This window comes from Helianthus annuus, chromosome 6, assembly GCF_002127325.2.
Source record: "Helianthus annuus cultivar XRQ/B chromosome 6, HanXRQr2.0-SUNRISE, whole genome shotgun sequence".
Lineage (NCBI taxonomy): Eukaryota > Viridiplantae > Streptophyta > Magnoliopsida > Asterales > Asteraceae > Helianthus > Helianthus annuus.
This window is the reverse complement of record NC_035438.2, coordinates 138154455-138181113: the sequence shown is the minus strand read 5'-3', so window position 1 is coordinate 138181113 and position 26659 is coordinate 138154455. Positions and strand designations below refer to the sequence as shown.

The 26659-nt window shown below is 37.3% G+C and overlaps 1 protein-coding gene across 1 annotated transcript; it reads left to right on the top strand.

Annotated features, from left to right (window-relative positions):
* The first annotated feature begins 255 nt into the window (after positions 1–255).
* Positions 256–3704, top strand: LOC110865883 (cytokinin riboside 5'-monophosphate phosphoribohydrolase LOG7). Its single transcript, XM_022115218.2, has 7 exons — positions 256–474; positions 1666–1763; positions 2276–2306; positions 2392–2491; positions 2694–2764; positions 2852–2995; positions 3349–3704. The coding sequence occupies exons 1-7, from the start codon at positions 322–324 to the stop codon at positions 3439–3441; spliced, it is 690 nt and encodes a 229-aa protein (XP_021970910.1). The 5' UTR covers positions 256–321; the 3' UTR covers positions 3442–3704.
* Positions 3705–26659: the final 22955 nt, after the last annotated feature.

Here is a 26659-nt window from a genome sequence, read left to right as displayed (position 1 = left end):
TATTTAGTTTTCAAGTGTGTAGTTGTTTATATTTGAATATGTATAGTCTATATATAAAGTGATAAAAAATGGGAAGTTAAGCCACATGAAAGACATAGAAAACTAGATCATGTTTCACACCTTGACTATTGAAAGCGATCCCATCTCTGTCTTCTTTATATAAAATAATAAAAGCTAGATGGTGGGATGTTGCCAGGTGTTTGGGAACGTTCTAAAACTAATATATAAACACAATCGATCTCTACAACCATTCTCATCTCTCTCTAAAGTCTAATCTCTCTCTCTCTCTAAACATATAGCAACAGAAACAAAAAAAAAAAGATGGAGAGTAATAAGCAGCATAAGCAAGGCGGAGCAACCGCGGTGACCATCGCAAAACCGTCGAGATTTAACCGGATATGTGTCTTCTGTGGAAGCAGCTCTGGCAAGAACCCGGTCTACCACCAAGCTGCCATCCAACTCGGGGACCAATTGGTAACTCTTTACTCATTTCTCAATTATAGATCATAATTAGATAACAACCAAGAAAAAACAGTGTTTAAGGGTGGCGCAGTAGTAAGCGCCTGGTCCCCTAACACATATGTCAGGTTTTGGTGCACTTTACATGGTCATAGTCTGGTTAGCAGGGTATCGGCAGGGCCCGTGTATTTACCACCTAACGGTTCCCATGGTCTATATAACAAAAAAAAAACCATATGATCTCATGTATACGTACATAGTCATGTTTTTTTGTGAAAACACATTGCTTTCACAGACTTATTTTCTATGCATTAATTTATATGGAGTCCTTCTGAACCATGCAAACCGACGATGGGTTCATTTAACTGTCACTAAAGTTATTTTAACTAGATAGATCGAAATAAATTATATATAATTTGGGGATATTTTTAGTTTATAACTTTCTTTCTAACGCTATGCTTTATTATTAATTTTTAATTTTTAATACTATTATTTTCAATATTATTATTATTATTATTATTATTATTATTATTATTATTATTATTATTATTATTATTACTGGTATATTTTACTTGTTACAGTTATTATATTTATGTTTAATTTTGAAAAAGATAAGCATTGTACTTATAGCAATTAAATATAGGTTATGCACGATGCAAATACCTTTTCTTTGTGTTTGTGAAGTGATATGTGATGTTTACAAAATGTTAAGCAAACTTGGTGTTGCAAAATATTTTTTTTTTTTTTATCATTTTATGTGATTTTTGAAGGATTAAAGCATTTATTATTTTACGGATGATCTTTCATTTAACATTTTCACGGGGTGAACTTAAGTTCTCATACAAGTTATATATAAAAGTTATGTGTGTTTTAAATTGTTTGTTAAATTATAAATGAGATCCAAAATATTTATATTCTTATTATAGATCGAATTGACAAGATATTAAGTGCAATTAGTCCAGTGTAATGCTGACACGTAACTAAACCTTGGTTCAGATCTTTCTCTTTGTTAATACATATTAAAAGATACTAATAACTTTAATAATATTAATATTAATATTATAATAATAAACTGTAATAGGTTATTACAAAAATGTAAAACCGTTAGTAACGTGAAGAGACATGTTTACGTGTTTGATTATTATTGATATATTAAATTAATTAAATAATTAAATAAAAGGTTATAAAATAATTGCAAAATTGCAGGTAGAAAGGAAGATTGATTTGGTCTATGGAGGAGGAAGCATTGGTTTGATGGGACTTGTTTCCAAAGCAGTTTTTGATGGTGGCTGCCATGTCATAGGGTACTTTCTCTGTCTCCATGTTTTCAATTTAATAAAAGAGTTAATTACTATTTTCGTCAATACGGTTTCGGTTTGTCATAAATCACGAGTTCGGCCCATTAGTTTAAAAATTGCGATTTCAATTCCTATGGTTTCACTTTCATAACCATTTCAGTCCACCTCGTAACCATTTCAGTCCCTGTACTTAACAGAATAATAGATTGAAATGGTTACGAAAGTGAAGCCACAGGGACTGAAATCGCAATTTTTAAACTAATGGACTAAAGTAGTGATTTTTGACAAACCACAGGGACGAAAACAGTAATTAACTCTTAATAAAATTAATTTTTCATTAGAACAATAAACTGTAATTAAAGGACATCAGGAACGTATAAGCAATTAAGCATGTGTATCTATTTTGTAGAATTTTTCTCCAACTATACGTGACTGACATGATATACAAGTGTTTATATAGTTCTCGTGTTTTTATACGTGATTTAGAGTTAATATGATTGTTTCATGTTATTTGACAGGGTGATACCTAAAGTGCTAATGCCAAAAGAGGTAAATCTCATAGTCATGAAAAATCCAAAATTCCTTTTTCATTTGTATCTTGTATAAGAACTAAACTGAAGTTGGAATTTTTTAGATTATCGGGGATACTTTTGGTGAAGTAAAACCAGTATTGAACATGCATCAGAGAAAAGCTGAGATGGCACGCCAAGCAGATGCGTTTATTGCTTTGCCAGGTTATATTTTTAGCCATGCTTTCTTTTGAAAATGTACGTATCTTAACTATTATTTGATTATAAAATGGAACAAGTATAAAAAACGTATTCCAATCTACATGCTTGTGGTTGTGGTAGACTCAATGTATATCATGATAATGAGCAAGTGTGGACTATATTTTTATTTATTTGTTTGCGACTAACTTTTCGAAAATCGATATAGGTGGTTATGGTACACTCGAGGAACTTCTTGAAGTCATTACGTGGGCGCAACTTGGAATCCACAAAAAACCGGTATAAGTTTCTTTTGAAAGTTTTGTGATACAAAAAACGGTTTTACTGGATAAAAACATGTGTATTTACAAGTTTGATCAAATACAGGTAGGATTGTTGAATGTAAACGGGTACTACAACTCACTGCTATCTTTCATAGACAAGGCCGTTGACGAAGGCTTTGTCACCCCTGATGCTCGTAGGATAATTGTCTCTGCCCCAACCGCTTATGAACTCTTGTCCAAGCTTGAGGTAATATCATTACATATAGTAATTTTTCAACCAAGTGTAATAGTTTTTTTTCATACACCTTTTGACAGTTGGACTCCCCTCTAGTTACCCTGCCGTTGCCCTCTTAAAAAATTAAATTGATATTTTAAACAAGTGAGAAAGAATTTAAACTTGGAGCCAAATTTGAAAGAGAATCTTTTCTATCTACTTAGTAATATTTCTTTAATAATTTATAAAAACAAAACAATATCTAAATGTGGAATTTTAATTTTTTTTTTTTTTTGAATGGCTAATTTCTTTAATCCCCTGTCGTCTGTGGGATACGAACCCAAAATCTTCCCCTTTCTCAACCTAGGTGTTTTAATAATTATCAGGTATACGAACCGGAGAATGTGACGGAAATCAAGTCGAGTTGGGAAACGGAGCAACAACTGGAATATTCCGCAAAGTCAGAGATTGCACGTTGACTTAATCTAAGCCTTCACAGTCCCAGTCAAAAACCATTAACAACGAGTTCAAATATGTTATGTTATTTTTTATGTTACATATTAGTCATACATGTATCGTAGCGTTGTATAGTATAAGATAATAATATGTAATATTATATATTATGGTACAATTATACATTTGTGTGACAAAAGTAGCACACAGAAGTTAAAAAGAAAAATTAGGTTTCATTTCATTAACACTTGATATTAACTCCCTTGAATAAAAGTGTGTTTTTTGGATTTATTTACTCCAAATGTATATTCATTTGTGCCAAGTCAATTGACATATATATATATATATATTCCCCTATACATATATAAATACACACACATATATATATATAGGAATGATCCACTAAAAAGTGGATTTTGCCTAAGTAGCCTAAGAAGGATTGTGATGATAACATGTGACACTCCTAAAAAGTAGGAATGAAGGGTATTTTGGTCCTTATAAATAGGAGTGAAAATGACATGTGGCACCCCTTTTGTTTTTTAAAAATATAACAAAAAAATATAGCATAAAAAATGTAGTACAAAAAAATATAGCACAAAAAAAATCTAGCACAAAAAATATAGTACAAAAAAATATAGCACAAAAAATTGTAGTACAAAAAAATATAGCACAAAAAAATCTAGTACACAAAATATAGCACGAAAAAATTCAGCAAAAAAATATAGTAAAAAAATTCCAGCACAAAAAAATTGAGAAAAAAAAATTAAGACAAAAAAAATCCAGAACAAAAATATAGTACAAAAATCCAGCACAAAAAACTATTATACAACAAAGAAATACAACACATTTTAGTGGGGTTTTTTAGTCTTCATATTTTATATAGCAATATGGTACTCAAATTAAAGATAAAAAGACGCTCGATTTTACGGTGAAATTTTTATGAAAAAAAATAATGTCGTATAAAAAAGTTATGAACATTTAAAAAATGGGGGTGGAATATGCATGTGTCTTGCATGTGTAGAGAGAAAGTTCATAAATAGGATTTTCCCAAGATACCCTTATACTCCTCGTTTCTCCTACACTTTCATCTTAACCATTGATTTGAAAAATTAATGGTTAAGATTCCTTCTCATCCTACTTAGGGGACTAGGGGTGGAATCACTAGTGATGGATTCCATCACTCTCACTATCCAATCAACTAATGCCATGTCATCAATCCAATTTCCATCACTAGTGATAGAAATGTAGGAGGGGTGGAATCACTAGTGATGGGGATTCCAATATACAAGTATTAATGCACAATGTACAAGTCATACCCTATAAAACTCAAAAGTTCAACGCGTTATGGTGGTAACGCGTTATGTTTACCACGCGTGGAAGATTTAGCGGCGGCGGTGTACCCTTTCAAGTTTAACGCGTGATGGCCTTCATCACGCATGTGCCCCGAGTCCCCTTAGGCAAAATAAACTTTTTATTTGATCTTACCCCTATATATATATGGGAGCTTTAAATGAGAACGTTAAACATTATGAGAACCATGAGAACAAAGAAAAAACGCAAGAACTTTGTCAAAAATAATTCAAATTCAAAAAAAAAAATTTACACTTTCGAATACAATGTTAGAAATTAAATTTACACGTTAAAAATTACAGGTATTCATAAATATTGAAAATTTACACGTGTAAGTTTCTCATTTACACATGTGTAAAAATTTTAATAAGAGTGGTTTTGAGAGGAGAAATGAATTATTTGATGTTGTAAGTTCTTTTTTTTTATGTTGTATTTTAATTACATTGAGGTACGTATTAAAAAATTGTTTTGATTGGTTTTCTCATTCATTATCGCGGTTCTCTCAATATTTGGTGTTCTCAAAATAATCTTCCCATATATATATATATATATATATATATATATATATATATATAGGAAGGTTAACGTACATTACAGCTTAACATACATCACGTACGACAGGTAATTACGCACGTTCATTTTAAAATCATGTACGTTATAACTCAAAAATCCAAAATCACGCATACTGAAAACATTAATCACGCATGTTATAGAACAAATCATGCACGTTGTCGTACGTGAAGTACGTTAAGCCGTAATGTACGATACACTTTATATATATATATATATATATATATATATATATAGTGAACACTAGTGTATTTGCGAACTGAGTGAACAAATCCTGGCCATTGATCTACACACGTGTATGACCAGGATCTCATCATCAAATCGTAAAATACACTAGTGTATTTCAACATTAAATCCTGGCCATTGATCTACACACGTGTATGGCCAGATTAGTTCATTCAGTTCGCAAGCAACACTAGTGTTCACTCTTGAACCTAATCCTATATATATATATATATATATATATATATATATATATATATAAAGGACTACTTAAGGTAATTTGCCATTCCCTAAAAACACCCTTAATGCATCTTAATGCATGATGTACAACCCTCTAAAGCACAATATTCATTACCTATCCAACAATACCCTTTTCTTTTGGGCGGCCAAATCTCTATAACAAATCAATCTTCAAGTTCATACCCCAATCCTACAATTTCTTCTTCTTCAATTCCACCACATCATTTATGTTGGATATTTATGTCCGGTTCGATAAGTCAATGCTGTCGACCGGGTCTTGACCTGTGAGAGTTACACCGTGGGCAATGAACTAAAATCCACTTAACTAATTTAACGGGTAATTACGAACGATACGCGGGTATTGAACTGAGAGACGGGTACGTGGACCGAATGGGACAAGAACACTCTTGCATCGCCACTTGTCGCGCACCTAAATCGCGGCCAATGGCATTACATGCAAAGGATCTTCTTGCCACTTGTCGCGCACCTAGGACTTGGCTAATAACATTGCATGCACTATGCATGTCCGCCACTTGGCAAACATGCATAGATCCCCATCCACTATTTATATGAAGGTTGGTCTTTGACTTGAGGGGTTACAAACATTGATAACAAAACTCTCACAACACACACAACCCCAACCGGCCAAGACCGCCGCCGGCCAAGACCGCCGCCGGCCAGGACCGCCGGCCATCGCCGCCGCAAGACCGCCGCCCACCTCCGCCTTTTCCGACCCATTCCCGCGTTTCGATAGTTCGTACAACTAGCACTTGTTCGTTGAACCTCGGTGTCTCAACCGGTTATTCACTAACCGAAGGTATATCTAAACCCCATATGGTTGATGTTCTATTTCGTGTTTGCATGTTGGTGATCTTGTTCCATTACGGGTGCTCCTTGGTATAAAAGTGTTCGTGTTATTTTGCTACACACGCTTCCGTTGCTTAAAATGTATATATAGTTTTAACTAGTTAAAGTTTACTTTAAATAACATATATATACATGTATTTTTTTTATTTGTCAAAAGTGTTTTGACTAATCTTTGTAACGAAATAAACACATACATAATATGAACCGGGTTCATAAAATAAAAGTAAAATTATACCACGGATTTCCTTCAGTGGTATCAGAGCCGATGCTCACCACATGCAAATCGAAACCGGTCTTTTTTCACCGGAATAATAAGTCACAAACTTTAAAAGTCTAAAGTTTTGTGATTTATTTTTATCTTTGGGCTATATATATATATATATATATATATTGTCATATTTTAATTGTTAATATTTTGTTGACCAAATTGCCCAAACATGCTTTTGGTTATGTTGAATATGTAAATCGGGCCCGACCTTGTGGTTGTGTTTATATTTGGTTTTGTTCATGGTTTTGGCCCGTTTTGCGGCTCAAAGTTGTAATAGATTAATTTATGGTTTTGGCCCGTTTTGTGGTTCAAAGTTGTAATAGATAAGGTTCTTTGTCTTTGTTATATTTACTTGTTAAATACTGTTGATACGAAGACCCGAAGCAAAACCGAATGCCAAGAGGAGTCTTGGAGTTAGTGGGAGTCGCTTAAGACAACAAGATGCACTCAAGTCCATCGTTGTGGTTGTTTTGTGTTTTGTGACTGTGACCCCTTTGATCTTGCTACTTGGCTCTAGCAAGATCATAATCATGCCCATATGATTTACATATTCATTTTTGTTATTATGGTTGCCTTTTAATAAATGTTATCATATTTCAACCTAATACCAAAACGCATTTTAAAAAAAAAAAATTAAATGAAATCGACAAAAAGCAAGTTCTAGCAACTTGCATATTTTTATAACCACTAGAGTTTTATAACATGTTTTTTCTCACATCTTTAAAACTCATAAACTTAATAGTATTCACTATTAACTTTAATTGGTTATTCCAAGTCGCGACAAACTTAGTTTTATAGGTTATCTAAAACTAATTGTCTCGAGAGGTGAAAGGGTCTTTTTGGTTATGTCGCAAATTTAATATTTAAATTAAAACCGACTATAACGACCCTATTTGGTAAAAATTAAAATCAATGGTCTATGCCATCCTACTACTAGTAACACTTGGGGCATAATGCGAACCATCAGTGTTGGAGCCACAGCACGACACTTGGTGTCTAGTTTATCCTTCCAAGGTGCAAGGGTTTCGTCGACACATCCTGCCCTTCCACATGTGAACATTTTAGGACGACTATTACTTTTCTTCTCGTGTTGCATGCCCCAACTGTCTCGAGAACAAAAGTGGCATAGATGAGGCCAAATGTATCAATGCAAGGACAAAGGTTGTCCTCGCAGCCTCATAAACCCTGGGAGTTGTGCTTCTCTCACAATTGAAATTGTTGTCAGTCCGCTTAAACCTCTCGCTAATGTTGCATACCCCAGCTGCCTTTAGAAAGAGCTTCTAACTGGATTCTCGTTCCTTATCGTCTCACCTCACTAAATAAGGAAATACATTAAAATACTAATTAAATAATTTTTTGCTTAACAGATGTCATCTGAAAAAACTCCTTTTTTGCTCTCAAGTCCATACTTGAGAAAGACAAACTAAATAACACCAATTTTCTTGAGTGGCACCGCAACTTGAGAATCGTTCTCAAGATGGCAAAAAGGCTTTATGTTTTGGAAACCCCGATCCCAACCGCACCCGATAACAACACTGTGGTTGTGAAGAAGGCTTTCGACAAACATAAAGAAGATGCCATGGAAGTTGCTTGCCTCATGCAAGCCACCATGTCTCCAGATCTTCAGAAGAATATGGAAGACATGAATGCCTTCGACATGATTGAACAACTCAATGGCATGTTTCAGAAACAAGCCCGTCAGGAACGTTATGACACCATGAAACAGCTCATAAGGTGTAAAATGCAAGAGGGTTCCTCATTTAGTGCTCATGTCCTCAAGATGAAAGGCTACATCGACCAATTAAACAAACTTGGTTATCCTCTCTAAGATGAGATGGCTGTTGAATTCATTCTCAACTCTCTTTCCAGTCACTATGATCAATTTGTTATGAACCTTAACATGAATGACTGGGTAAAGACAGTGCCAAAGCTACATGGGATGCTCAAAACAGCAGAGATGAACATTTCCAACAAAGTAAGCCAAGTGTTAATGGTTCGATCTGGTGGTATTAAAAAGCCCAAAACAAAGAAGAAGAGTTATAACAACAAAGTAAGCCAAGGGTAAAGACAGTGCCAGAGCTCCTGTTGCTGCCAAACCTGCCACCAAAAAGAGCAAGCAAGTTGTGAAAGCCCCTCCTCCAGAAGAGCGGAAATGCTATGAGTATAACAAGATGGGGCACTGGAAACGTAACTGCCCCGAGTATCTTGCCAAGCTCCAAGTGAAGAAGGCTAATGGAGAAGGCACTTCTTCAGGTATTCTAATATATGTTATCGAACTTTTCACTGTTTCAAGCAACACATGGGTATTTGATACCGGGTGTGGTTATCACATCATTAATGTCTTGCAGGAGCCTGAGAAGTGGAAGAAACTGAAGCCGGGAGACATAGAGCTCATTGTTGGCGATGGGAAAAGAGTCCCAGTTCTGGCAACTGGCACATTTAATCTTACATGTCCTTCTGGTCTTGTTGTTGTTTTGAACAATTTCTTTATGCACCTGGTTTAACCAGGAACATCATTTCAGTTTCGTTGCTTTTTGAACAAGGATTTAGATATGTTTTTAATGGTGTTGCTATTTCTGCTTATCTAAATGGTATTTACTATTTTGAGGCTAAACCTCAAAACGGTATCTATGAAATTAATGTTCAGCCTAGCAGTAACATATATCACCTTTCTAAATGTCAGAAAAATGGTGCTAGTGATTCATTCCTATGGCATTGTAGACTTGGCCATATAAGCAAGGCACGCGTAAAATGGCTCCAATCTGAGGTGATTCTTGAATCCACCGGAACGGACTCATTTGATGATTGCGAGTCTTGCTTAGCTGGCAAACTCACCAAGGATCCATTCACCCATGTTGGTGAATGAGCTAGTGATCTACTAGGACTCAAACACTCAGATGTATGTGGTCCTTTTAGAACCATGACTAGGAATCACGAGAGATACTTCGTTACGTTCATCGACGACTATAGTCGATATTCTTATGTCTATCTCATGAAGCATAAGCATGAAACTTTTGAAAAGTTCAAAGAGTTTCAAAACGAAGTTGAAAACCAACTTAATAGAAAGATTAAAATGCTTCGCTCAGATCGAGGCAGTGAATACCTCAGCTTGGAATTTCTCGATCATCTAAAGGAACGTGGAATAGTTTCACAACCCACTCCACCAGGCACACCCCAACTTAATGGCGTGTGTGAAAGGAGAAATCGAACCCTACTAAATATGATTCGATCGATGATGTGTAGAACAAATTTACCTTTTGGGGTTTTACTCTTATGACTGCTGCTCGACTCGTAAATCTAGCGCCGACCAAAAAGGTAAACAAAACTCCATATGAGATATGGCATGGGCATAAGCCGAATTTGAGTTACCTAAGAGTATGGGGGTGTGATGCTTACATCACAAGTGACTCTGATGACAAGCTCGACCCTCGAGGGGAAAAGGTTGTTTTCGTCGGATACTATAACCAATGCGGTTATTACTTCTACCATCCTGATGCAAATATGATTTCCATCAAAAGGAAGGCTAAAAGGTTTCTTGAAGATGAACTTCTTAGTCGAGGAACTGGAAGTAACTTAGTAGATCTTGAAGAAGTTCAAGGACTACAAACAACCGTTGACGAGGTCGGAACGTCTGAACCACAACAAATTGTTGATACCGAATCAGACCCGAACACAAGCCTTCATAGGAGCATCAGGACTCGTAAAGAACCCGATGGATACCTTTGGCATGTTGAGGGTTCTGAAGTCCTGACAGTAGCCGAGTCTGATGACGAGTCTACTAGTTACAAATCTTCTATTTCTAATCCAGATTATGTGAAATGGCTAGAGGCCATGAAAGCCGAGATGCAATCCATGCGTGACAATCAAGTCTGGGACTTGGTTGAGCTACCCCCCGAATCTCAGGCAGTAGGGAGCAAATGGGGTTTCAAGAGAAAAACCGACACCCGTGGAAATATACAAACCTATAAAGCACGGCTAGTAGCAAAAGGTTTCACTCAAACTCAAAGTACTGACTATGATGAAACCTTCTCACCCGTTGCAATGATCAAATCGATCAGGATATTACTTGCCATAGCTGCGTACTATGATTACGAAATTTGGCAAATGGATGTTAAAACCGCCTTTCTTAATGGACATCTTTCCGAAGATGTTTATATGGTTCAACCTGACGGTTTTATCGATCCAAAATATCCTAATAGGGTATGTAAGCTAAACAAGTCCATTTATGGACTCAAGCAAGCATCTTGGAGCTGGAATCTTCGTTTTGACCAAAAAGTCAAAGAGTTTGGTTTTGTCAAGAACGAAGATGAACCTTGTGTTTACAGAAAGGCTAGTGGGAGTGCTATATCATTTCCCATCTTGTATGTAGATGATATATTAATCATTGGAAACAACATCCCCATGCTTAAGGAAGTTAAGCATTGGTTGGGATCTTGCTTCGCAATGAAGGATCTTGGAGAAGCCGCTTACATTCTAGGAATCAAGATCTATAGGAATAGATCTAAGCGACTTCTTGGGCTAACTCAAAGCACATACATAGATCAAGTGATAAAACGCTTCAAGATGGAAAACTCCAAGAAAGGAGGCGTTCCAATGACCAAAGGAACCGTCTTGAACAAATCACAAGCTCCATCTAAGGACCGTGAGGTAAAGCAAATGGAAGCAGTTCCATATGCCTCAGCGATTGGTTCTATCATGTATGGTATGGTATGTACTCGACCAGACGTCTCGTATGCTTTGAGCATGACCAGCCGTTACCAGCAGAGCCCTGGGATTGCCCACTGGACTGCAGTTAAGAACATCCTTAAGTACTTGAGAAGGACAAAGGATATGTTCTTAAAAAAAGGAGGAGTCAATGAGGAGCTCACTGTAAAATGTTACACTGATGCTAGTTTTCAAACTGATCGAGATACCTCTCGCTCACAAACGGGTTTCGTGTTCACTCTCAACGGAGGAGCTATCTCATGGAAAAGCTCCAAGCAGAGTGTTGTAGCTGATTCCACCACGGAATCTGAGTACATTGCCGCATCGGATGCCGCAAAGGAAGCTGCTTGGATGAAGAAGTTCATAACTGATCTCGATGTGGTTCCAAGTATCATGAAACCCATCCAGATATTTTGTGATAACACATGTGCTATTGCTCAAGCCAAGGAGCCTAGATCACATCACAAAGCCAAGCACATTTTGAGAAAGTTTCACTACATACGTGAGATTGTGGAACGTGGAGACATCGTTATAAGCAAAATTGACACAGATCAAAACTTAGCTGACCCATTTACTAAGCCAATGACTCAAGAGAAACATGGCCGTCACTTGGACGCTATTGGGCTTAGATTAGCTAGTGAAATGTTTTGATTTAGTATTTGGATGTACGAACATCAAACAGTTGTATTCCCGTATTCATTTTGATTTACTAGTTAAATGCAATTCTTGAATCCTACAATTGTGTCCAAATTTGATACGTTTAGTCCATGAATCTTGTATTCTAAATTATCAGTAGTCGGCCAGACTCGTGGGTTTGGACTCAAGGAATTGACTTCCAAATTCACAGGCTTCATTATGAATGACGCTAGATGTAACTCGCATCAAATCATCTTCATGGATCTTATTCATAAGATGTTTTGATTTAGGCATACTCATTTAGTATCCTCTGACCTAATATACATATTAGAACTTTCGTTTACTAAAGACTATTTTTTGATCAGTGTAAACCGTTGTCGCGTAACTGCCAGTCATAAAGGCATTGGTTGGGAATGGTTCTGAAGTTCAGTGGGAGTTGTATGTAGTCAAGATGGAATTCTGTACTCTTACATTATATGTAATAGTTAGACATCGGGGCGCCCTCGTTGATTCAAACTGGTGAAGTGTAAGGCCTTACCCAAACTTACTGTGTGTTTGATTGGACCACTTTGATTCTGCGAACGAGAACGATAATGATTGAACGCCATATGAGATTGAATATGATCCATGTCTCATTGTTCAATTGATGTTTTTTACAGAAAGGATAGATGACAACGATTGCCATAAGTCTATTGTCTTCAAGTAGCAAGCCGATGCTAAGGGGAAGATCCTTGGTTAGTGACTTTAAAGTGTCATGACCTATTGGGGGCAGCTATGTGTGGCTAGAACACCGCTAGCTGTCTGCGTTGAGATCTTATCAGAGACTGTCCAAGTGGGAGCTGTTGGATATTTATGTCCGGTTCGATAAGTCAACGCCGCCGACCGGGTCTTGACCCGTAAGACTTACACCGTGAGCAACGAACTAAAATCCACTTAACTAATTTAACTGGTAATTACGAACGATACGCGGGTATTGAACTGAGAGACGAGTACGTGGACCGAGTGGGACAAGAACACTCTTGCATCTCCACTTGTCACGCACCTAAATCGCGGCCAATGGCATTACATGCAAAGGATCTTCTCGCCACTTGTCGCGCACCTAGGACTTAGCCAATAACATTGCATGCACTATGCATGTCCGCCACTTGGCAAACATGCATAGATCCCCATCCACTATTTATATGAAGGTTGGTCTTGGACTTGAGGGGTTATAAACATTGATAACAAAACTCTCACAACACACACAACCCCAACCGGCCAAGACCGCCGCCGCCGCCGGCCAGGACCGCCGACCATCGCCGCCGCAAGACCGCCGCCCACCTCCGCCTTTTCCGACCCATTCCCGCGTTAGTTCGTACAATTAGCACTTGTTCGTTGAACCTCGGTGTCTCAACCGGGTATTCACTAACCGAAGGTATATCTAAATCCCCTATGGTTGATGTTCTATTTCGTGTTTGCATGTTGGTGATCTTGTTCCATTACAGGTGCTCCTTGGTATAAAAGTGTTCGTGTTATTTTGCTACAGACGCTTCCGTTGCTTAAAATGTATATATAGTTTTAACTAGTTAAAGTTTACTTTGAATAACATATATATACATGTATTTTTTATTTGTCAAAAGTGTGAACGAAATAAATACATACATAATATGAACCGGGTTCATAAATTAAAGTAAAATTATACCACGGATTTCCTTAGGGTTCTGCTGTTACAGTGAATGCTATTAAGAGCATTATTAGGATTTAACATCGATGGGGAGTGAAGCGGAATTGATCGATGAGGGGATTGTCGGATTGAACAACACAATATTTATTGTAGTGGGGATGAATTGAAGAACTTTTCTGGAATGAAGATTTCTCTGCTTTATTTATGTTCATCAACCTGCAGAGTGTAAGTCGGCAATTTCACTTTCTGTTTATGTTTAATCGACTCTTCATAATGTTTATTTTCTCTATTTGTTTCATTGACTGCCTTTGATGTTCATAAAGTGTATGTTTTTAATCTGAGTGTTTTTTATCTTCATAAATCATAATGATTATTTTCTGTATATGCTTAATCATTGACTTTTTTATGTTCATATTCTGTATGTGTTTAATGACTGTTTTGATTGATGTACATATTGTTTATCTTTTGTATGTGTTTATCTTTTAACCAACTGGGGTAGCCCAGTTGGCCACCGACACCCACCTCTTCCCAGAGGTACCGGGTTCGAATCTTGGGAGTGGCATATGTCGCCCAGGGTAAGAACTCGGCAAGGGGAATTCACCGCGGAGCTAACTTGGTCGGGTAGCGGCTCCCGGAGTGGGATCACTCCGGCGGTTGGGAGGACCGTGCACTATCCCCCGCCCCCCCCCCCCCAACTGTAACATGTGAGGGACTGAATTGAATGTCTGTTTTTGAAGTCATTATCAAAGTTTGTTCATCTCTAGTTGATTAGAAATTTTATGCACATATCTAAATGCCCATGAATTGGTCATGGGTTTCTTTTTGCTCTAGGGTTTATCAATGTATCTAAGTCCTCACAACTCACAAGAGTTACAATGCTCATAAATTTTATATATTTATTTTGAAAGTTTCTGGATAATGAATAATAATGCGTATAAGATATCTTCTTGTTACTAATAATTATAGCAAACAAATATAGCAAATTCTTGGCAATGGAGTAAGTATACATTAATCTGAATGAATCAAAGGAACTGCGGTTCTGAATGCAAAATTACTGTTCAATAAGTTATCTGAATGGCTTAAAATGACCATTTTAACCTTCTAACATTGAAAGAAATATATGCAGATCGATAAACAGGGATGGGAGGTCTTACTGTAACACCTCGAAAAATTTCGTCCAATAATGTCTTGACACGTGTCATAAGGGTCCGGTATGTGAAAACATACTTTAGAGGGACTAAAAGTGACAAACAGTGAAAACTATGGAACGTAAGGGTCCAAAGTGTCAACAATGGATAAATAGACTCTATGATAACCCTACATAATGTTCATAACCTTAAACGGATGGTTCATGGATCATACGAAGCGAGAAATGCACAAAAGTGAGGGATTACAAACTATAGGGGCCAAAAGTGTCAACATGTTGAATTTATACCTCTGAGTGAACTTTTGGCAGACCCGAAGCATTTTAATGCTAAAATATACTCACTAGATTATGTGGTAAAAATTTCGTGAAGTTTCGTTAACGTATAAGAAAGTTATGGCCAAAACCGTACTTGAGGGGCTAAAAGCGTCAACGTCGAATTTCATGGCTTTTCGGTTGAGCGCAAAGTTATCCGAGGACATTACCATGTTGGTAAATGTCCCAAGGTTCTTAAAAACCAAGTTTGGGGGTTTACGAGTCAAAATAACTAGCCGAAACATCGCGTGCAAGAACAGGGACCAAAGCTGCCAAGTTTGAAACATTTTTGGGCCTGCAGACCCCAGGCGACCCGCCTGGGAATCCTTAGGCGGGCCGCGTGAACCCCCCAGCATCAGAACTTCGCGAAAATTGCAAATTTGGTCCGAATTTGAAGTGGTAAACAGCTGTTAGCACCTCCTTTTGCTCCAATAAAAATGCTTGCATGCCTAGGACAACAGTAACCTCCCTTCAACCTCTGAATTCCTTCATATATTAGATCAAAGCTCTCATTTCTTTGGCACTTGTGCTTGTAAACAAGAAACACACATCTTGCAAAATCTCTCAAGACTTCTGGAGCATATCTGAACGACAAGGCCACCTCTAAGTGTTAACTAAGCATCAATAGGACCTTTGTAAGCTTCTATATCAGTCTTTAATTCGTTCTTGCATCGATTAATTGCTAAAAGTCAAACCGTTGTTCTTGAACTTTGACTTTCTGATTAAACGAGTTTTACTCAGTCACTTCTCAAATTGAAACCACACTTATGTTGGTATTCATGTGGGAAACAAACCCTCAAAAGGGTATTCTCTGATTCCCACTTTATGCATGCTAATTGTCGAGTCAAAGGCGTTCTTAAAAAGTCAACAGAAGTAGTTTTTGCAAAAATAAGCTTAAATGGTAATGTAGAGGACATGCAATCTGTTTGATCATCATAAATAACTTATAATATATGTAAGAATGTGTTTTATCATAATCAACTCGACAATCTTGAGTATAAATACGAATCGGAACCGAAAGTCTTATAAAAAGATTTTTTTTTCGTAGACTATCGATTCGGATCCGTACATGCATGTTTGAGACCTGTATTGGAGAGTACTTTGAACCATTTTTATTTTGGTAAAACTCTCTGGAATTTTTATATCTCGAGTCTATTCTTAGCCGATTCATTTGCATGTTCCGATTTATGCTTAAAGTTGACTATTTTGCCCTTTTTGATATAAACGTGATTTTTGGAAAAGTGAAAGAGTAGAAATCTTTATTTCTAATATATAAACTTGCACCGAAAATTTGAGACCCGTTGGTGGTCCAGATTTTGAATTATGGCCGATAGCGTAAAACTATATCTTAAAGTTACATAAACGGCGCATTTCGCATATGACCCATTTCAGGCCACGTTTTGATACAAAACTTTTTACCCACTGATGTTATATAATATTTTGGGATTTTTGATGATTTTTATTTGATTTTTGGCTGAACGGATCATACGTCGCTAAGTCGATTCGGTGGATGCCGGTTTTGACCGTTTAAGCCATAAAATGAGTTTTATACATTCTTTTGACCTCAAACCTTTTTCTACTGATCCTATTTGTTAAATAAATTATTTTGAGCGTTCTGGAAATATAAAAATCTCAGCTTTCTTTTGAAAACCCGGAAACGGCTCTAAATCGCATTTTTAGCGTTTTTAGCGCATAGTAAGCGTTATACTCATTTTAAACATGTAAGACTCGTACCTACTGATGTATTTGGTATATTTTCATATAATAACGGTAAGTATAAATGTTTGAACTCAGATTTCCAGTTTTGGCATTTTTAGCCCTTGTGAAATTACTAAAATACCCCTACGGTGTATAGATTGATTTTAAATGTTAAGTTTGGTATATGGGTCATACCCTACTGTTATAATATGGCAAATTAAGTATATTTACTGTATAAATCAGACCTGTAACTCAGATTACCAAATTGACTCTTTCATAATCTTTTAAATGACCAAAATGCCCTTATGAGGCGTAAATTGAGTTTAAATACATTCGGGGCATAATAGGACATAACTTGCTGATATTATATCATATTTAAAGCATATTATCTCAGGGAACTTGCATATGACTCTTTTGGTTACCCGTAACGCCCTTTTTGCGTTCGGTTCGGTTTACGTAACTAGTTTGCGTAAATTGACCGAAACGGGTCAAACGTTATCATTTTTATCTCAAAATCCAGAATGTATTTAGTATACCCACATTATACAAGTATTCAAACTTGTCGGGTCTAAATCACATTCTATCCGGTCTTTCGCTTAATCATGCGTCTTAACCGTATATTTCTTTAAGACTAACCGGTCTAAGCTTAGGCTTAATTAAAGACCCGTCAGCAGTCTAATTGGTTATTTATACCATCGTTCCAGACTAGAGCTTTCTGGTAAATTGTACCTACGCTTACTTAGGAATACGGCTGAGTTATTATTCTTGCTATTTAAGACAGGAGCTAGCTCAGGTAAATACTTTTAACTTATTTTCCCTTATACGGGCTTGGGATAGGGTATTATAAAAATACCGCTTGGTCGGGTGTAGAAACTGTTTAATCGGAGATGATTAAATTGCATAATCCCGTTTTAATCTGTGTTGATTGATAACAAATAACATTGGGGGTTAATGACCGTGTCCTGGATATCCTTGGCTCATTTTAAAAAGTGAATGGCCACGACGTAAGCACAAGGTGTAGGCAAAACACCTCCTGTTGCATATGTATAACGTATACTCACTCGTGAGAGTATCTTCTTGTGAGATTATATTTGTGGTGTGTCGATTAATCTTGTCCGGCTTGTATTGTATAATCACCGGCCCTAAATGTTGGACAACCATGTAAATCGGATACAAGATTTTTATTAATAAAATTGTCCCAAGTATAAAGATTAATTTGCCTCTGTGCATTTTAATCAATGTGTCAAGATGTTTTGTGCCGTTTGCACACGAATCACTTTTCAAACTCTTTTTCCAAAATGAGTCAGTTAATTGTATTTACCAGTGTAAACTGACGTATTTTCCAAAAGGTTGAGTGGCAGGTACTATGCGTAATTGGCTGGGAGCTCGGGGCGTCACTAGGGAATCTTGCAAGTTCTAGATGCCTAAAGCCTATTGAACAGTTTTCTTTTATTGATCCGCCTGTGGATCCTTTACCTTCCGTTGTAATACTTTGACATTACTTATATTCGGAATGTAATATATTTATCTTTTGCTTCCGCTGTGCATTTATATATTGTGTTGTTTGTCTATGATGATGCCAACTACGTCACTATACTCCCCACCGGGCCCACCGGTGACACGTGGAAAATTGGGGTGTGACAGGTTGGTATCAGAGCCAACATTGAGTGAATTAAACACTATCCTAATGTGTTTAATCTCAGTGACACAATTGCACATACTTGAGTCTAGACTTAACATAGGAATACTCCCGATTCTAATATGGAATTTACTGCTTCCGATTATTTTTATATTGGATACGTCGCCAAGCGAAGAAGCCGTAATAGGAGTTCTCCACACCGGAGCCCGAGATGCTGAGTCTCGTACCGCGGCTAAAATGGAACGAACATCCAAGGAGAAAGCATTCAGAAATAAGATGAAGAAGAAACTCCTTTTACTGAAAATCGTTTTCCTTATTAGTCCTTATAAGGACATAATTATCTTTTAATGCCTACGGGCCAAACTTATTTAAAACATCCATTAGTGATGTAGTGCCTACGGGCCAAACATATTAAACATCCAATAGTGATGTAGCGCCTACGGGCCATACTAATTGTCATATAAGACAAAAGGCAGTGGTGGTCTATGACTCCCTGTCAAGAAAAGGTAATGAACTTTGATTCACACCTAAATGCCTCGATCCCAGACGGTCATGGCTTATAAATTAAACTTGTCCACGTGACTAAGCCTTTTGTGCTATTACTAAATGCCTCGATCCCAGACGATCATGGCTTATAAATTAAACTTGTCCACGTGACTAAGCCTTTTTTTGCTATTACTAAATGCCTCGATCCCAGACGATCATGGCTTATAAATTAAACTTGTCTACGCGACTAGGCCATTTGTGCTATTATTAACTTATAAATTAGGATTTATGATAAAATCCTGAATAAAATAAATATCCTTCCTTCCCTGCCAGTAGGCATTTTTTTTTAAAAAAAAAAAAGAATCTTAAAGGTGAAATCTAGCCTACGCGGCCAAGATGGTGAAACCTACCCAAGGGATTCAGATCCTTGTTAACGCCTAAGAACGTGTTAGCACTCCTGACAAATGTGATTCGATAAATCACAACAATCAAACTTATATTGGATTCTTCCAATTTTCTTATCTAGCCTAGTGATTTAGAAATCATGGCTTGTGTCATCCTATAAGATGATCACATTATAAACATCCGATAGTGATAAAGTGCCTCCGGGCTAAACTGGTTGTCCGATAAGACAACGACAGTGGTGGTCTTGACCTCCTGTCTAAAAGTGTTGGACCAGGTCCAAGCATCATAGTCGGTAGGATCCATACGATCTCGACTAATAACATCTGAGAAGATGATCATATTATAACCATCCCTCAGAAGGGGAACGCCCACGGGCTATGCCTATTATCCTAAAGGACAAAAGACAGTTGAAGTCTACAACTCCCTGTCAAGAGAAGGTAATGAACGTGATTCGAACCTTAAATGCCTCGATTCTCTGAAATCATGGCTTACCAAAATTTAGAACTGTCCTTGTGACTAGGCCTTATGCGCCACTTTAATATCCTTAATGTTTTATAACTAGGATAAATTATAATGGAAAATACTAGTTAAATATAACTAACAAGATAACCAATATGGTTTATATTACCATGGTTGATAAATCGTCAAAGATAATGATTCCATAATAATCTCTGAATAAATCATTGTTAATAATTATGTAGCAATCAAACTACATGGCTGGATTAGATGAAGTTAACAGTCATTTGAAGGAGAGCAATGATACTACCGGAATTAATGTAACTGGAGCAGAACTGCAGGCAATAATAGATTATGCTGTTACTCGAGCTCTTGATCGACAGAATCATGAATCAAATGATACCCACTCCAAGACTCTATCTATGGCTCGTAGTAAGCCCCCTCCTAAAACATATGAGTCAAGGGGGGACGATGATCATGACTTGTCAAATCAAAGGAGTATTCCGTCTAGACAAGTTGTGTTTCATCAAAAGGCACCAGTTAAGCCCTGTTCATATAAATATTTTATCTCCTGCAAGCCCAGAGACTTTACAGGAGAAAATGGAGCCATCGATTGCATGACATGGCTCGATGAGATGGACGCTGTTGTTGACATCAGCGGTTGTGTGGAGCAAGATGTTGTGAAATTTGTTTCACAATCATTTAAAGGAGAAGCGTTGGCATAGTGGAGATCATTGCTCCAAGCCACGGGGAAAGTTCTACTCTACAACTTATCTTGGGGACAATTTGTTGCTTTAGTCAAGGAAAACTATTGCCCTCAGCATGAAGTAGAAAAGATAGAATCAGACTTCATGACTTTGGTCATGGAAGATTTGAATTGTCCGGCATATGTGACAAGTTTCAACACTATGTCCCGCCTAGTTCCTTATTTAGTCACCCCTGAACCTAAACGCATAGCGCGTTTCATTGGAGGCCTAGCACCAGAGATAAAAGGAAATGTTAAAGCATCTAGGCCAACCACATATAGGTCCGCGGTGGACTTATCCTTATCTCTCACCTTAGATGCAATCAGAATTAAGTCTGTTAAGGCTTCTGGCGAGAGAAGAAGAGAAAGAGAGGAGGAAAACTCTCATCAAACTAACAAGAAGAAGAAGGGAAGCTCGGAGCGTGGGAAAGATTCCGAGTTTAGGAAGAACTCGAGTCAGTCTGATAACAGACCCAAATGCAATAACTGCAAAAAGCAACATTTTGGAAGATGTACAATAGACCCACGCGCTAAATTGTGTGGAATTTGCAAGACCAAAGGCCACAAAACCTTAGATTGCAAGGGGTTAAAGAACGCCACATGCTACAACTGTAACGAGGAAGGGCACATCAAAACCAACTGCCCAAAGCTTATAAAGAAGCCTGAGAGGCCAGGAAAAACAAATGCATGAGTCTTCCGGATGAATGCCAGGAAGGATAACTATATAGCAGGTACTTTTCCTTATCAAGCAGTTTATGCAGAAATTTAATTGATACTGACACATGTGATTCAATAATGAACGATCACTGTTGGGAACTGTTGTCTCCGTCTTAGTAGGACTTCGGTCATTTTATACGAAGTAGAAATTGGCCGATGACACTTAGAAAATGCTCCAACAAACCTTAGATGGATATTTTATATCTAAATAGGAATCACTCTTTTCTGATATTCCTATGGAAAGCTTTCAAGCTCCCTAAATTCTTTAATATAATAAAGACAGATATGACGTTTTGATTCTCTGTCAGAAAAGTAATGGACTAGGTCCAAACCTTTAATGCCATTGATGGTCTTTTGCGACCTAGGCTAAGTAGTATTAATATATTTTAAATAACGTTCATTAATAATGTTAGTGCTATAATAGCCTGTATAGGTGATTGACACCATGGTTAGTATATATTAAGACCATCAGAGTGAGAAATAGCAGTTGTTGGATTTCAACTAAGAAATTGTTTTATTGGTATTAGGAACCAATATCGAGTATGGCAAACTCGGATAAGATAACAGTCAATCGCGCCATTGATGACGCGACGCATGCTAATGATGCTGAAATTGTAAACCTTAGAATTTCCAAAGATGTTCTTCAAAATATGATAGACGCAGCCGTTGGAAAAGCTGTGAAGAAGGCTGTGAAAAAGTTAAAGGAGCCCCATGCTGCTCAGTCCAAGTTTTATCTAGGACCACATTTCCTTACTCTTAAGGAGGATCTCGTTCATGCCTCGCATGCAAAGGATGAACTAAAAAGGAAAAGGGAGGTAGGTAACTCCCAGAGTTCTAAGAAAAAGAACAAACAAAAGTCCGACCAGAAACCAGTATGTGAGACCTGCAAGAAGTGCCATTATGGGAAATGCAGGTTCGAACCAAGATCCAAATCACAGCCCAGGGCTTGTGGGATCTGCAAGTCTAAGGGACATAAAGCATTGGACTGTAAGGACATGAAGAATGCAGTTTGTTTTGGCTGTAATGAGAAAGGCCACATCAAGACTACGTGCCCTAAATATGTCAAAGGAAATGCGGCGGAGGAAGTAAAGCCAAAAATTGAAAGCGCCTAAAATGCCTAAGTTGGCCCATAAATAATGACATCAGGTACAATTCCTTGTTGTTTTATCAGTAATTTAAATGCTAAGAGTTTTATTTTGGTTCGGATACCAGTAAACCCTTCGTAAACTATAAGTATATCAAATTTTAAAACTCTTCATAAGGACTATATATATATATATATATATATATATATATATATATATATATATATATATATATATTAAGTGTAAGGTAAAACTTACAAGTAGAAAATTTACCAGGACTATTTTTCCGTTCCTGTGAGAAATCGATAAGTCGCAAAAATGGTAGAACCGGCCGTCCCCGGAATCGAATCTGGGTCTAGGCCGCACCCTTTCGCGCGCATAGCCAACCGAGCTAGGCGCCTAGTTTGTGAAAACTCCCATTTTGATTAAATATAAGCACATGTATAATAATAAACCTTCATAAACCATAAGCCTAGTAAACTTTTATATTAGCCACAAGGTATAAATTACCAAGGAAACCTTAGTAGCCGATTCTTCTTGTATCGGCAAGGGATCCTTCCGAAAGATCTAAGAGTACTCTTTCTTCGCATAGAATACGACAATATATGTTATTTTAATCATTTTTTTTTCTTTTTTCTCTTTTCTTCTCATTGTTTTATATCGCCTGCGAATGCCAAACTATGTTTGATAAAAGTGCCATATGAGGATTTGCGTATCCTAGTGTGTCCCATAGATTGCTTCCATGCCTGATCAGTATGGAGGTTTAATGCATGGGATCCCCGAAGATATCCCAATCGTCATATTGTACTAAAGTCGACTAGTAGTATTCAAAGAAGATATCCTATATAAAAAATGTCATTATAAGTATCTCTACTTAGGGCATCTTTGCAATGGTAAGAGGAATGTGTCATTTATCTGACACCGACAGCGATAGATGAGCCAAAGCCTGAGAGTACGGAAATCTCTGACATCTTTATGTGTCATAATTAGCTTCCTTATAAGAATTACCATGTTCACCTCTTGAGAGGCAAGTAGAGTTAAGATCTATATCCCATTTCAGGTTATTATATTATGAAACCTTCAAGGTAGCTAGTACCATCATTGGAAGAATCGAAACCCCAAATAAGTAAGTTTTAAAATAAAGGATCCATATAGCCTAACTCGATATCCTGAAGAAATCGGCATTGTTAATTAAGAAAGAAGGTTCATTCTGCTTATGCATTGAATGCCACAACCCCAAATTAAGCAACAATTGAGAATTTCCATCAGCTGCCCAGGATCGTCGATTGTTCGACTAACTGAGAGAATTAACTATCCCTTAAGACTAGTTTTAAGTAATGGTTGGAAGAACCATCTCACATTAAGATAAGCATTTCTATAATAGTGATGTATAAGTATCAAGGCTACTCCTTTGGGGACCTTGCTTAGATGGGATGTTAGTTATCTACTGCTAAATAGAAGATTGGTAAGTCCAATCATCCGGTCTGATGGTTGCCTTGGAAACAACGAATAAGATCAGGCAAATCCATGACCATCTGTAAGATTGCCGGTTTTGGCAGAAAAATCAAAGAGTTGTGAAAATAGCAACCCTCCTAAGTCCTTGTTAAGAAATAAGGTTCATCAAAGACATCACTCTGGAAGGGTGTGCTAAATTAATAAGTATCAGGATAGTTAAACTCTGATTATATATAAAAATCATTCGAAGGAATCGAATGTATCATAGATCATATAACTTATGAGCTAAAAGCCTATTTAAGGAGCTTGGTGGAACTCGCAATGTATTACACCCTAAGGATTAAGGGATATGTTTCGCCAATAAGCCAAGAAGCACTATCACATAACGGTTGGAAGACTTGTGATATAATGATAAACCCGTATCGAATGCGGATTCAAGACGCAGAAATTTTCACTTCGAAGTAGGTGATAAAGTGTTACTTAAGGTATCGCCCTAGAAGGGGGGTGATGCGATTTGGTAAGAAAGGCAAGCTAAGCCCGAGATACAAAGGACCTTTCGAGATTTGTCGAACGTGTCGGGTCAGTCGCTTATAAGTTGAAATTGCCTGAAGAACTTAGCGCTATTCATAATGTGTTTCACATCTGTAATTTGAAGAAGTGTTTCGCTGACGATTCACTGGATATACCGCACACAGATATGCACATAGATGAGAGTCTGAAGTTTGTGGAAAAACCTTTGTCGATTGAGGATCGACAGGTGAAGAAGCTTCGAAGGAAGCACGTGCCTATTGTTAGGGTCAAATGGGATGCCCGTAGAGGTCCCGAATATGCGGGGGAAGTGGAATCCACGATGAAAGAAAAATATCCCCATTTGTTTCAGTAAATCTCGGGGACGAGATTTCTTTTAAGGGGGTGAGGATGTAACACCTCGAAAAATTTCGTCCAATAATGTCTTGACACGTGTCATAAGGGTCCGGTATGTGAAAACATACTTTAGAGGGACTAAAAGTGACAAATAGTGAAAACTATGGAACGTAAGGGTCCAAAGTGTCAACAATGGATAAATAGACTCTATGATAACCCTACATAATGTTCATAACCTTAAACGGATGGTTCATGGATCATACGAAGCGAGAAATGCACAAAAGTGAGGGATTACAAACTATAGGGGCCAAAAGTGTCAACATGTTGAATTTATACCTCTGAGTGAACTTTTGGCAGACCCGAAGCATTGTAATGCTAAAATATACTCACTAGAATATGTGGTAAAAATTTCGTGAAGTTTCGTTAACGTATAAGAAAGTTATGGCCAAAATCGTACTTGAGGGGCTAAAAGCGTCAACGTCGAATTTCATGGCTTTTCGATTGAGCGCAAAGTTATCCGAGGACATTACCATGTTGGTAAATGTCCCAAGGTTCTTAAAAACCAAGTTTGGGGGTTTACGAGTCAAAATAACTAGCCGAAACATCGCGTGCAAGAACAGGGACCAAAGCTGCCAAGTTTGAAACATTTTTGGGCCTGCAGACCCCAGGCGACCCGCCTGGGAATCCTTAGGCGGGCCGCGTGAACCCCCCAGCATCAGAACTTCGCGAAAATTGCAAATTTGGTCCGAATTTGAAATGGTAAACAGCTGTTAGCACCTCCTTTTGCTCCAATAAAAATGCTTGCATGCCTAGGACAACAGTAACCTCCCTTCAACCTCTGAATTCCTTCATATATTAGATCAAAGCTCTCATTTCTTTGGCACTTGTGCTTGTAAACAAGAAACACACATCTTGCAAAAGCTCTCAAGACTTCTGGAGCATATCTGAACGACAAGGCCACCTCTAAGTGTTAACTAAGCATCAATAGGACCTTTGTAAGCTTCTATATCAGTCTTTAATTCGTTCTTGCATCGATTAATTGCTAAAAGTCAAACCGTTGTTCTTGAACTTTGACTTTCTGATTAAATGAGTTTTACTCAGTCACTTCTCAAATTGAAACCACACTTATGTTGGTATTCATGTGGGAAACAAACCCTCAAAAGGGTATTCTCTGATTCCCACTTTATGCATGCTAATTGTCGAGTCAAAGGCGTTCTTAAAAAGTCAACAGAAGTGGTTTTTGCAAAAATAAGCTTAAATGGTAATGTAGAGGACATGCAATCTGTTTGATCATCATAAATAACTTATAATATATGTAAGAATGTGTTTTATCATAATCAACTCGACAATCTTGAGTATAAATACGAATCGGAACCGAAAGTCTTATAAAAAGATTTTTTTTTTCGTAGACTATCGATTCGGATCCGTACATGCATGTTTGAGACCTGTATTGGAGAGTACTTTGAACCATTTTTATTTTGGTAAAACTCTCTGGAATTTTTATATCTCGAGTCTATTCTTAGCCGATTCATTTGCATGTTCCGATTTATGCTTAAAGTTGACTATTTTGCCCTTTTTGATATAAACGTGATTTTTGGAAAAGTGAAAGAGTAGAAATCTTTATTTCTAATATATAAACTTGCACCGAAAATTTGAGACCCGTTGGTGGTCCAGATTTTGAATTATGGCCGATAGCGTAAAACTATATCTTAAAG